This window comes from Miscanthus floridulus, chromosome 19, assembly GCF_019320115.1.
Source record: "Miscanthus floridulus cultivar M001 chromosome 19, ASM1932011v1, whole genome shotgun sequence".
Taxonomy (NCBI): domain Eukaryota; kingdom Viridiplantae; phylum Streptophyta; class Magnoliopsida; order Poales; family Poaceae; genus Miscanthus; species Miscanthus floridulus.
In genome coordinates this window covers 13413430-13427079 of record NC_089598.1, presented here as the reverse complement: position 1 = coordinate 13427079, position 13650 = coordinate 13413430, and the positions used below count along the sequence as shown (strand labels likewise).

Here is a 13650-nt window from a genome sequence, read left to right as displayed (position 1 = left end):
GTTGTTTTATAATTTTTTCTTTGTCAGGAGTATCTATCAGGAAGTCTAGCATGGAATTAGACTTGATTGTCCACGGAAGTTGAAACATCAATCAGAACAACTCATGGCTCTTAAAAATCCATTCTATCAAATTAGGCTTCCTTATTAACTGAGGCCCTCTTTACACCATAGAAAAAAAAAACAAATGGGAAGATATGGTATTATTATCCCTATGGAATGAAGTTGCCATGTTTGGCGGAGCTCTGGCTCTAGAAAATTTTAGATCTAGAGCTGCAGAAATATTAAGTGTAGTTACATGACTAGTTTTTATTTATTTTTTAGATTAATTAAAAATAGTTAAACCACTTCAATTGGCCTAAAAACTATAGATCCAACCTAAATCTTGCCAAACGAGCCTGTAGTGTCCTTTAGTATCCTTTGGTTCGTAGAAACAGTTTGTAGGATAACATACGAAACTTTACTTTGCATTCGATTTCAAAGGAAAATCATGAGCAAGAAAAGGTATCTACTCATATTTCATTGTTTCTTGTATCATGTGTTTCCCTATAGTTCATCTAGATCTCGATTTCTACAATTTTTCTTTTGTTATTTTTCATTATTTCTTTGTTTTTCATATATGTATTTATATCCTATTTCTATGTTCTTACTATTGCTCTATTTTCCAATCTAGTGCTCGGAAGGGTCCCTAGGCCGGATGACTTGCTTCCCGTAGAATGATAGAGCACGTGTAGGACCTAATCTTTTTTTTTAATTTTTTTTTTGTGAAGCAAAGCTCTTTCCATACTCAATTGTCACAGCGGCCTCGCTAGACACTAGAGCCTCGAGCTCATGAGGTAGAGCATCCCAAGCAGTTTGCACACCACTGGGCAAATTACAACCAAGTGCAGCAAGTCCATGCGCCACAGGATTACAAGAGCGATAAACAAACATTTATCCTACTTCCTATAAGATCAGAAGCTAGTAGGACCTTGAGCTCAGTTATCACCCTGCTCATCACAGATAGCCGGGCCTTGTTTAGATGCCATCTAAATTCAAGTTTTTTCACTCTCGCTCCGTCACATCAATTTTTAGCCGCTTGCATGGAGTATTAAATATAGGCAAAAAAAAAAACTAATTCCACAGTTTAGTTGGAAATCACGAGATGAATCTTTTGAGCCTAGTTGGTCCACAATTGGATAATATTTGCTAAATAAGACGAAAGTTGTACTATTCATCGGGTTCATTTTTTTTTTTTTTTTTGCAATCTAAAGGAGGCCCCGGTACAACGCCTCGCCCACTGGGCGACGATGAGGATGCCGCAGTTGCTTGGCCGGTCCGCCTCGCGTGCGTCAGTCAGGCAGGCAGTCAGGCAGTCAGGAAGGTCGCCAACAGCGAGGCCCGCGAGCGTTTGGCAACGACGGGATACCATGCATGTGTTGTAAATTTACATTTAAACATTTTATACGTGTCTAGAGGTATGTTTCAATCTTTTTATAAATATATTGTAAAAGTAGATTGAGATGTTGCATGCGTTGCAATGGTTGTACACGTATATTATAAGATATTGTAAAAGTAGATCGGGATGTTGCATGCGTTGCAATGGTTGTACACGTATGTTACGCGCATTTGTCCTCAATGTTTCATCTGTCTTTTCAGACATATGTTGAAGGTGTTTTATTTAGATATCGCGTGTGTTTTGTAATGGCTACACACATGTTTTTCCTAGTGTTTCAAATGTATGTTGTGAGTGTTTCAATTGTTTTAGACGTATGTTGTAAGTGTTTCACTTTGTTTTGGATGGATGTTGCAAGTATTTTATTTAGATATTGTAAAAGTAAATTTTGATGTTGTAGTGGAACTCATCTGCAGGCTGCAGCAACCATCTGTTATAGCTTCTGGTCCCGCCTACATGCACGTGCGCGTAGAGCGGGCGCCATGGTGGGAGCGCGGGAACGGAGCGGCGCGGTGCATGAGCGCGTACAGGCCACGGTGCGGATGCTGGACATGGAGCGACGCGAAGTTTCACGAAGCAGTTGCGGACGTTCGGAGAGGCTTTTACCTGTGTACCCTTAAAAAAGATGCCACACTCCTGCGTACCCCTCAAAAGTTGGTCGTCACCTACATGCCCTCGCTCGAACTTTTCTTTACCCTCACGCCATTCCGTCGGCATTCTGTTAGGTTTTGGCCGTTTGGCGGCTCTGACATGTGGGACCGGGCTAGAAAAATATCCTCCTTGCCCTCTGGATCACTGACATATTGGGCCGCATCTCCTTCAGTCTCACCCGAGCCTCTCTCTCAGTCTCTCCCCCATTCTCTCCTCACTCTCTCACCCGAGCGCGGGAGCACGCGGCGAGGGCGCTCTTCGGGCTGGCGCTCAACGAGGACAACCGCGCCGCCATCGGCGTCCTGGGCGCGGTGCCTCCGCTCGTGGACCTGCTCACGTCCCCGGCCCACCAGCACCCGCCCCGCACGCGCCGCGACGCTGGGATGGCGCTCTACCACCTCACCCTCGCCGCCGTCAACCAGTCCAAGGTCGCGCGCTTCCCCGGTGCGCCCAAGGCGCTGCTCGCCGTCGCCTCGGCCGCCGCGGAGCCGGGCCCCATCCGGAGGCTCGCGCTCATGGTGGCCTGCAACGTGGCCGCCTGCGCCGAGGGCCGCAACGCGCTCATGGACGCGGGCGCCGTGGTGTCCGTCTCCGGCATCCTCCTCGCGCCTTCCCACGACAACGTGGACCTGGAGGAGTGGTGCGTGTCGGCGATGTACGCGATGAGCCGCGGCAGCCTCCGGTTCCGCGGCCTAGCGCGCGCGGCCGGCGCGGACCGGGCGCTCCGGCGCGTGGTGGCCGACGAGGGCGGCGGCGTTCCGGCGCGAGATGGCTCGGAAGACGCTCCGCGCCATGCGGGGCGACCTCGACGACGAGGGACGGCGGCGGCGGCGGCGAGTACAACGACCTGACCGGCAGCAGCGCGGAGTGCGGCGACGGCGAGGACTGCGGCGGGAGCATCGTGTCGGACGGGCTCATGTCGTTCCGGCGCCGGCAGCGCGAGCTCGGCGTCTCGTCGTGCGGGAACACCGCCGAGTTCTGAACCCGTTCTCTTCGGCGAGGCGGCGACCGGGTGTGCTCAGCTGTTTGGACTGCGGAACGGGACGTGTAAAGCGACCGGGTCGTGTGCCGGACAAGGCGTGGGCGGGCGGGGTTGTTGCTTGCAAGTCAGAGCATTGCCTTTGTTCTTCTACCCGTACTCCCTCGCGCACCTGATCTGCTGGCTGGCAGGCAGCTCGTGTCCTTGACGGGGCCAGCCATGTTTAGAGCGAGACACACGCACGCATGTATCTCCATCAGGCATCAGTAAAGGAAACCATCTTTGTGCTCTGATCTACTCGCTCTAATCTTTCATTGATGCTTCCTGGCCCTACACTGTCAATCACTTGTCTCCAGTCACTAATGTTTGATGATTGCAGTTAGACGAGAGGAGAGGCGCATCATGCGCTCTGCGTCCGGATCGTAGCAAAGCCAATTGGCCTGGCAATGGCACAGGGGAAACGAAAAAGTTCAGACGCCCATACAAGCCCAAGGGCAACTGAGTCATTCTCCAGAGCCGTTACCCACCGTTAGGAGCAAATGCCGACGGAATGGCGTGAGGGAAAAGAAAAGTTCGAGCGAGGGCATGTAGGTGACGACCAACTTTTGAGGGGTACGCAGGAGTGTGACATCTTTTTTAAGGGTACACAGGTAAAAGCCAGCCCCGTTCGGAATTTAAAAAGGAAAGACATTCTTTTTGATATCCTAGCTTGCTGGTGAAGGGAGCCTATAGTACCATTGGATCCGTTCGAACTGCAGAGACTCGAGTCGTCTTGTTGAACCAAATAGTCACCGCCTAGGCCCTAGTAGGAGCTGAGCTCAAAACTTCGAGCACGGATAGAAGAGAACAAAATTCGTATATGCAAAATAAAATGGCACAGATCGATCTGATTATACTCAAATAATATTTATACATGATTAATTATCGAATGGATATAATAACTTTTAATAGCAAGTGTGTATATATATCTTAATACTAGCATGTTTGGACGCTGTCGACAGGCAGCCACAATCTCAATGTTTACGCCTTGTTTAGTTGGACCCCAAAGTCTAAAAAGTTGCTACAGTACCTGTCACATCGAATGTTTGCGGCTCATGCATGGAGCATTAAATATAAACGAAAAAAAACTAATTGTACAGTTTGGTGGGAAATTGCGAGACGAACGTTTTAAGCATAATTAGTCAATGTTTGGATACTATTTACCAAATAAAAACGAAGGTGCTATAGTAACCCTAAATTCCAAATTTTACCAACTAAACAAGGGCTTAGTGCCACCGCAATAGTGACGCTGAAATTGCTCGCGACTGAGCTTGTGCGATTACTGCCTTCGGCCATTAATGAACGAAACAAAAAAAAAAAAAAAATTGGTGGCATGTGCGGCACACAGTTTGCAATTTGGGAAACACAGTACAATAATTTCCAGATGCTAGTTTAGATTAAATTAAAATAAAAAGTAACTAAATTACACACAAAACCTCCCTCATCTGCCAGACCCTTTTCCGTTTTCTCCCTCCCTGTCGCTCGCCGCTCCTGCGCCACCGAGCTCGCGATCGGATTCGCTCCCTCTTCGCCGCGCCCCACCACCCCCCATCGCCGCTGGCTGGGGATCTCTAGGGTTTAGCGCAGTCGCCCGGCTCGACCCCGCGCCGTCCGCGCCGCCGCCAGCACCATGGTACGTGGATCTGAACCCGCCCGCTCCCGAATCTCCAATCCATTCGCCGGTCTTTCTCGAGCCCGGTTCATGACGTTTGTTTGCTCAGAGATCTGACCAATGTTGTTTTCCGCTCGTGTTCCCCGCAGCCGCTCAGGTTGGAGATCAAGGTGCGCCTGCCCGACCTCACTGGATCTCGGTCTCCACGTCGTCCTCCTACTGTTCGTGCCGCTTTGATTTTGCGCTGATTTCAGTTTGATTTTGTTTCCTTGGTGGTGATCAGCGGAAGTTCGCTCAACGGTCGGAGAGGGTCAAGTCGGTGGATTTGCATCCCACGGAGCCATGGTAAGTTCCGATTCTGTTCTGGGGTCGTTCACTGAGTTTTCAGCCATTGCCGCTGCTTGTGCTTACCGTTTTGGTGTGCTTGATTGTGCAGGATCCTGTCGAGCCTGTACTCGGGGAGTGTCTGCATCTGGGATTATCAGGCACAGGTAAGGGCCCGAGCTGGTTTTCGTAAACGACATGTGCGTGAATTCATTCCAATGCTAGCAAATAAGATACAGTATGAACCAAGCATAACATTAGGGTTTACTCTCTCAATGCTGGATCCTTTATTCCAGACATCTTTGCTGTTGCTATGATCTATGGTGCTGCCTATTGTTTGGTGGGCTGGCATGCAGTAGAATTTTGCATGTCTAAGTTTCAGTTATGAGCTTTAAAGAACTTTACTTTATGGTCGCCTTGTTTATTTCTCTCATTATATGTTGTTCAAGTATATAGGTCATTAGGGCTACAAACAGCACTTGATCGATCTGATACATTATTATACATCTAGATTCCACACTGAATTTTCGATCATGGGTTACCGTTGATAGTTCAATTTCATTTGCCACCGAGTGACCCTTCATATTGGCTCCGCTATGACGATTATGTCCTCCCTTTTTTAGCCAGTCTGCATTTCTGTGAGCTAAGTTGTTAACTTAATGACCTTTTACATCGTTGTATAAGATGACCTGTTTCTGTTCCATTTCTGTCACCAATTTTCACCTTCATGATTGTGGGTCTGAACCAATGTGTCTGAGTTGCATTGTCGAACTATTGTGTAATCATGTATATGCACATGCAGTTCTGCAAGATCTGTATGCTTGAGTACAAAATGTGGTAAATTTACCTTAGGTACTACAATAAGAAATCAAAATGATTTTGTGAAAATCATGAGTATGACATAAGAAATATTGTCTCATTTCTGGGAAATTAGGATCCAGCTAGTGGATCTATGTATATGTCATGGATGGATATGATTTACCAGTGCATTGTTGTCATTTTACTTATAACAAGTATATATTTGTTGTTGCCATAAAAATAAAGTTGGATTCTGAGAATTTTATTCATTAACATGTTTGTTTTTGTATATACCTTTTCAGGCAATGGTGAAATCATTTGAAGTTTCAGAACTGCCAGGTATCCAAAGCACTTAGATTCACGTGGAATGAGAACTTTTGGCGATCAGGATGATGCTAATGTATATTTTAAACTTATTTTCAGTGAGGTCGGCAAAATTTATTTCAAGGAAACAATGGGTTGTAGCTGGTGCAGACGACATGTTCATTCGTGTCTACAACTACAATACCATGGACAAAGTTAAAGTTTTTGAGGCTCATACTGATTACATCAGATGTGTTGCGGTCCATCCAACTCTACCATATGTGCTGTCATCATCTGATGACATGCTAATAAAACTGTGGGACTGGGATAAAGGGTGGATGTGCACTCAAATATTTGAGGGACATTCACACTATGTGATGCAGGTTACTTTCAATCCAAAGGATATTAACACCTTTGCAAGCGCATCTCTTGACCGCACTACAAAGGTATGCCTTTACAATGTTATGCAGCAAGATGTTAGTTGCGACTGAGTCATGATATGATCTTGTTCATTCATACTTCTTACTCTGAGATTGCAGATATGGAGTTTGGGCTCTCCAGATCCAAACTTCACACTCGATGGACATCAAAAGGGTGTCAACTGTGTTGACTACTTCACTGGTGGTGACAGGCCCTATTTGATTACTGGTTCTGATGACTCCACTGCAAAGGTACATTTTTGTACTTAGCTGTATGTTTTGAATGTTTGGTTGCTCTATGCAGTCCTATGATGGTGCATTTTATGGCAAAATAGGTCTGGGATTACCAGACGAAGAGCTGTGTTCAGACACTTGAAGGGCATACACATAATATTTCTGCTGTTTGTTTCCATCCTGAGCTCCCTATAATCATTACTGGATCCGAAGATGGTACAGTTCGTATATGGCATTCGACAACTTACAGGTAACATGTTTTTATTTATCTCTATGTTTGCTTGTTTATGTAAGCATAGGTCTGTCGTTTTTTCATTATTACAATTTGGCCATTTATCAATTATCAATTCTCCATCCTGAAACACAGATCAACTGACTTCCTCATAAATCAGAATGCTAAACAACTATCTTGTTTCTAGAACAATTGGGCACAACTAATTTTAATGTAAAGGCCTATGGGCATGACATTGGTATTTAACTTTCTGTTCTTATGGTTGAAAAATTCAAACCCACAGTAACTTATTAATTCCATGGTGTGCTAACTTAAATGTATGAGCTTATCTGCCACGTCATTGAACGAAATATGCTTTATTTTACTTTTTATGATACGATACCTTTCTGTTATTTCTTATGATAGCATGCAATTGAACATCTCTCACCAAACCCCTATCTGTGCATTATATTTTTCCTTTTTGCATGTGTGTCAGTACCTGTCTTGCATGCAGGATAGCACAATTACATTCTGTGTGTACACTGTGTAGTGACATGTAGGGTGTGAAACAAAAGGACAGTGGTTAGTTTTAACTATTTTGCTTACCGAAATTACAAATACTATTCCCTCCATTCCAAATTATAAGACATTTTGGCTTTTCTAGAAACATAGCTTTTACTATGCACTTAGATATACACACACTATGTCTAGATACATAGTTAAAGCAACAACAACAACAACAAAGCCTTTAAGTCCCAAACAAGCTGGGGTAGGCAGATACATAGTTAAAGCAATGTATAGAAAAACCAAAACGTCTTATAATTTGGAATGGAAGGAGTACTTGTTTTTGGAATCAGTCTTAGTAATGGAGCCTGGCTCAGTGGGAGGTGTGGTGTGCACTCCCACCACCCAGATCCAAGTTCGAGTCCTCCTGAACTTGAATTTGTGTGCCTATTCCTTCTTATTTACAATGCCCACCTAGTTCCTCCTAGGTTGGTTGAGTTAAATTATTCTTGCATCTGTGATAATCTGGAAAATGTCCTATACTGATTGAGTCTGAACACTGCTTGTGTTACTCTTTTCATATCCTGAGATGTTCTTTGTTTTATACTTGAACTATTTTGTAGACTTGAGAACACACTAAACTATGGCCTTGAGAGAGTCTGGGCTGTTGGATACATGAAGGGATCAAGAAGGTAAGATCATTTGCATTCCGCTTTTGTTTCAGGAGTGCTGTCAGTTAAATGGACACTGGCTATTAATATAGCATTTCACTTTGGAGTAGAACTAGAAGCATCATATCACTTTGTGTCTCTTAATGGTATGTATGTGTAGTTGTGTCATTCTGCTAGTAAATCAACTATAAATGCTATCTACAAATTGTTTTTTGTTTGCCATAAAGAGGGCCACACTAGTTAGCTGATATCCTTACGGAGAACGCAGTATGGTCGATTGTTTAGTGGCTCCAAACTTCGTATAAACCCAGTATGTTATTCGACGGGCGGCTACTGCTACAATTTCATGTCTCCTGTTCATTTCTATCTTTCTTGCAATGTTCATGCTTGTAGCTCTTAAGTTGTTCACATTCTTAAGACAGCCAACGGGTTGTTTTGTCCCTGTGGTTGAGATTTTTGGTATGTATTTTCTAATACTGAAACAAGTATACTGTTTGGTGACTGTCTAGGATGGTGATTGGTTATGATGAGGGGACCATTATGATAAAAATGGGCCGTGAAGTACCCATAGCAAGTATGGATACCAGTGGGAAAATCATTTGGGCGAAACATAATGAAATACAAACTGTAAATATCAAGACAGTCGGTGCAGGCTTTGAGGTAAGTTGGTCTGTTTCAGCATAAAATGAAATAATTTAGCAAGCACTTGTCTAACAGGTTATTGTATTTTGCAAATCAGGCCACAGATGGAGAAAGATTACCCTTGGCTGTAAAAGAGTTAGGAAGCTGTGATTTGTACCCACAGGTACTTTTGGATGCTGATATATTCTTTGTATTCTAAAATTTGTTACTATTGTAGGTTTATAGTGTAGTTATTAACTGGTCATTTTTTTTCTTTTCTTATTTGGCAGTGCTGATTTTTTATTTAATCTTGAGTGGTGTATAATCTGATTGTGAGTAATCGTTTTGGTTGTTCAGAGCTTGAAGCATAACCCTAACGGACGGTTCGTTGTTGTATGTGGAGATGGCGAGTACATAATTTATACTGCCCTGGCCTGGAGGAATAGATCATTTGGAACTGCACTGGAATTTGTTTGGTCATCAGAAGGAGAATATGCAATTAGGGAAAGTACATCAAGAATAAAGACTTACAGTAAATCATTTCAGGTACATGGTCTACTTTAGTTTATTGTTTTTCTATATATAAATTGTTTAATCAGATGCATGTTTCTAATTTCTTTCATAATTACCTAAACATTTCCTCTAGTTTTGGCGTCTGTAAAGATGCATCCTTTACTCCTTTAGTATTCAGTTGACTCTTCTAGCTTTCTTTTCTTTCATCACGTGTTCCTTTATTCAGTGATGTTTCTGGAAAAAAATTCAACTTGTGCCCTTTGATTTCTGCAGCAAGTTTTTCCCATGTTTTGTTACTAAGGCTTACAATTCATTGGAGATTCATAACTTATGCTTGTTGCATGTCCCTTGCCCGCTCACTTTTATTAGCCATATCACTTCTCTAGGAGTTGTAGAAGCGAATGTAAAGTTTGTGATCTAGCCTTTTTTTTTTGAATTATTTCACAAAAAAGCAAATTGTAATCTTTTGGCATTCTAATTGTGTCCTGTGACCTATGACTTAAATTATCTGGTTTTTTAGGAGAAGAAAACTATCCGCCCTTCATTTTCAGCAGAGCGTATTTTTGGTGGGGTATTGTTGGCTATGTGTTCTAGTGACTTCATCTGCTTTTATGACTGGGCTGATTGTAGACTAATACGCCGAATTGATGTGAATGTTAAGGTGAGTCGAGTATTATTTTTTCTTGGGTGGAAATTCCGTATGTTTTGAGTTTACTATTAACCTTTATCATGTGTTTATAGAACGTTTACTGGGCTGATAGTGGTGACCTAGTTGCAATAGCAAGTGATACATCATTCTACATCCTCAAGTACAATGTAAGATATCGTATCCTCAAATGATTATTATTTTGTTTCTTTTTCCTTCTTTTACCCACCTCCTTGTGATGCATGGGGATTATAACACAAAATGATTGTATGATTTGTGCTTTGCAGAGAGATATTGTTGCTTCTTATCTAGAAGGTGGAAAGCCTGTGGACGAAGAAGGTGTCGAAGATGCTTTTGAGCTGCTTCATGAGGTCAATGAGCGAGTGAGAACTGGAATTTGGGTTGGAGACTGCTTTATCTATAACAACTCATCGTCGCGCCTAAATTATTGCGTTGGTGGTGAGGTAAATATAGTCTACTCGAAAACATTTTCTTCTGTTTAAGTTCTCTATATGGGCACTATGTGTGTCACGACTTCAATAGTTATAAGCTTTATACTTACAGGTCACTACTATGTATCATTTGGATCGCCCTATGTACCTATTGGGATATCTTGCGAACCAAAGTCGAGTTTATCTTATTGACAAGGAGTTTAAGTGCGTTTTCTCAAAAACAATGCTTCCTTTCTTTTGTAGCATCTGTTAATTTCTGTAACTAACATATAAGCTTGGTACAGTGTCATTGGGTACACATTACTTCTGAGTTTGATTGAGTACAAGACCCTTGTGATGCGTGGGGATTTGGAACATGCAAATGAAATTTTATCGTCCATACCAAAGGCGCAATATAATAGGTTTGTGATTACCTGTTTGTTCTAAAATATAAATTGATTTTTTTGTATGCTCCTTTTTTTTTCTAATTTGTCTTTGCTTTTAGGCCCATTTTCTGTTTCATGGAAGACAGTTTATATGTTAAATTGATGTATATATATCAGTGTCACATAACTATCCTGATGTATGCCATATCTAAATAGACTCCTACTCCTTTACTCTTTCCATTCCAAATTATAAGACATTTTGACTTTTCTAGATTCATAGTTTTTGCTATGCACTTGGATATACACTATGTCTAGATACATAGTAAAAGTAATGTATCTTGAAAAAGCCAAAACATCTTATAATTTGGAAGAGTGAGTAAAAACTAAATATTGTTTTTTATCTTGTTTATGTTCATAATTTACTGAATTAATATACTTAGTTTTCTCCGCCCTTTTTGTGTATTTTGTCCAACTTTATTTAGAGTCTGTTCTCTTCTAACCTCAGCTCTTGTTTCTCTTTCATATGACAGTGTTGCTCATTTTTTGGAATCGAGAGGTATGTTGGAAGAGGCTCTTGAGATAGCCACCGATGCTGACTACAAGTTTGACCTAGCTGTGCAGCTTGGAAAATTAGAAGTTGCAAAGGTACTGATTATATTGTCACTAATTTTCTTCTAATACCGTAGACTATATTTGAGGTATTTTATACTGCATTGCTGCAAAATTACTGACATATATTATAAGACCTCTCATGCCTATTTACTGTACAGGCTATCGCCATAGAAGCACAAAGTCAATCTAAATGGAAGCAGTTGGGCGAACTCGCCATGTCCACAGGCAAGGTTGGCTCTTAAACCTTATGAAAGTTTGTATTTGACATTTAAATAACTACATTGCTAAGAAACAAGTTTTCAAGAATGGAATGCCTCTTGTGTAGTTTGACGTTTTTTTTTTGTGATCAAATAGTTTTGGGTCCGGGCCTTTAATCTTCTCAATACTTCAATGGAACATGTTTTCCTTGCCAAAACTCTCCATGCGAATCAGAATGATGTCAATTGAGACATGACCTAAATTGAACATATCCTATCTGTATTAGCTCGTGAATGATAGCTTATTGGCATGGGTATGCCACAACTCTACATTGCAGCTAGAGTTGGCGGAGGAATGCCTTCTTCAAGCGAAGGATTTAAGTGGCTTGTTGCTACTGTACTCATCTCTTGGAGATGCTGAAGGAATTGAAAAGCTTGCTTCTTTGGCAACAGAACATGGAAAAAACAATGTTGCTTTCCTCTGCCTTTTTATGCTTGGTAAAGTGGAAGATTGCATACAGTTGCTTGTAGACAGGTAAATCTTGTTTGCTGTGATTAAATCCTTGTTTTGGTGCTCTTTCTTTGAGAGCTAAACATTATCTTGCGTATTCTGCAGTAACCGTATACCTGAAGCTGCATTAATGGCACGATCATATCTTCCTAGCAAAGTACCAGAGATAGTAGCAATTTGGAGAAACGACCTCAGTAAAGTAATTTCTTAATGTTCCCATCTTAGTCGTCTTACTGAAAAGTGTCGTGCCATTCGAAAAAAAATGTCATGCTATTATCTTATTCTTTTTGTCTGTACATTGTATGCAGATTAATCCAAAAGCTGCAGAGTCTCTGGCAGATCCTTCTGAATATCCAAATTTATTTGAAGACTGGCAGGTTGCTCTAACTGTAGAAAAAAACATTGCTTCTCAGAGGTACACATTATCACACAAACTACTATGTTTTGTTCTAGCATATTGCTTACCAGAAGTTAAAAAAAACATTGAATCACAGAAACTGCTTATTGGTTCCAAAGAGTAATGTCACCATTATTGCATCTGCTCTGAGTCTTGAGCCCTGACCACCTCACAGTTTTTGATTAAGTAAAATTTTTGCAATAGCATAAATCTTTATGTGCAGGGGCCATTATCCTCCTGCTGACCAGTACTTGAATCATGCTGAGAAGTCAGACATGACTCTTGTGGAAGCTTTCAAAAGGATGCAGGTCATGGAGCATGAGGAACTTGAAGATGCAGCTGAGGAAAATGGAGAACCTGATCAACTGGTATCTCATGTGCATTCTGCTTCTTATTGTCCATTTTCAATTATGCACTTCGGAGTTTTCTTAGGAACTTGATATTTATTATGATCCATTTTCACATCGGCCCATTCCTTATGTCTTGATTGATATGCAATTATTTCATTATTTCTCCTTGTCGACGACTGTAATTTTTGTGACCTTTTGGAATAATGAATAAAATTGTTCTCAGGCATTGGAAGAGAATGAAATGCAGAACACAGATGATGCTGATGAACCTGAAGAGACAGTTTTTGTAAATGGGGATGAGGGTGAGGAACAGCAGGGTACGGACAATGAAGGAGCTTCGTCTGCTTAGAATTCTTTGGCAAATGTGGAAACCCCAAGTTTTGCCTATGATGATTCACTGTTCTGAAATTTTTGAGTTTTGATACCTCTGTAGCACGGATACGTCAGGAAGGCGACGTATCCGATACGTCACCGATACGGCTTGGATACGTATCATCCGAGTATCCTGTTTTTGTTTAATTTAGGAAATATCGAGTACGTGACCTGATACGTATCAGCCACTGGGATGCGGCCCAGCCCAACAAGCACCTCCTTATCTGCCCTGTCTAGCCTCGATTCCTCCCATGGTTGCACGGCACCCGCCTCCTGCGCACACGTGCTGCCTCCTGCGCTAGAGATGCACCACCACTCGCTGGCCACCGGCGACGAGCCCCTACCCCCTCGCACCGCCTCCTGTGCAGGAGATGGGCCACTGCTCGCCGGCGAGCCCCCACCCCCTCGTGCTGACTCCCTGCCCCCTTGCGTCGCCT

At 42.4% G+C, this 13650-nt stretch overlaps 1 protein-coding gene and 1 pseudogene across 2 annotated transcripts; both read left to right on the top strand.

Moving 5' to 3' along the window:
- Positions 1–2149: 2149 nt before the first annotated feature.
- On the top strand, positions 2150–3238 carry LOC136525577 (U-box domain-containing protein 38-like; annotated as a pseudogene).
- A 1307-nt stretch (positions 3239–4545) lies between these two features.
- On the top strand, positions 4546–13386 carry LOC136526756 (coatomer subunit beta'-1-like). Of its 2 annotated transcripts, none has more exons than XR_010776573.1 (24): positions 4546–4734; positions 4863–4883; positions 4997–5058; positions 5150–5204; positions 6138–6174; positions 6259–6584; positions 6678–6809; positions 6893–7041; positions 8130–8198; positions 8687–8837; positions 8917–8982; positions 9156–9344; positions 9832–9972; positions 10053–10127; positions 10245–10421; positions 10522–10613; positions 10694–10810; positions 11305–11419; positions 11545–11616; positions 11922–12118; positions 12200–12293; positions 12403–12509; positions 12696–12859; positions 13065–13203. XR_010776573.1 is itself a non-coding variant. In XM_066519352.1 (24 exons), the coding sequence occupies exons 1-24, from the start codon at positions 4732–4734 to the stop codon at positions 13188–13190; spliced, it is 2718 nt and encodes a 905-aa protein (XP_066375449.1). In that variant the 5' UTR covers positions 4546–4731; the 3' UTR covers positions 13191–13386. The 2 variants fall into 2 exon arrangements, 1 of the variants encoding a protein (XP_066375449.1); XM_066519352.1 differs by having other exon boundaries at positions 12715–12859; positions 13065–13386.
- Positions 13387–13650: the final 264 nt, after the last annotated feature.

Bases quoted from the DNA above. Each gene is read 5' to 3' on its own strand.
- LOC136526756 (XM_066519352.1), top strand. The intron at 4,884-4,996 runs GTGCGCCTGCCC...GGTGGTGATCAG, and splicing joins CGCTCAGGTTGGAGATCAAG to CGGAAGTTCGCTCAACGGTC. The intron at 5,205-6,137 runs GTAAGGGCCCGA...ATACCTTTTCAG, and splicing joins TCTGGGATTATCAGGCACAG to GCAATGGTGAAATCATTTGA.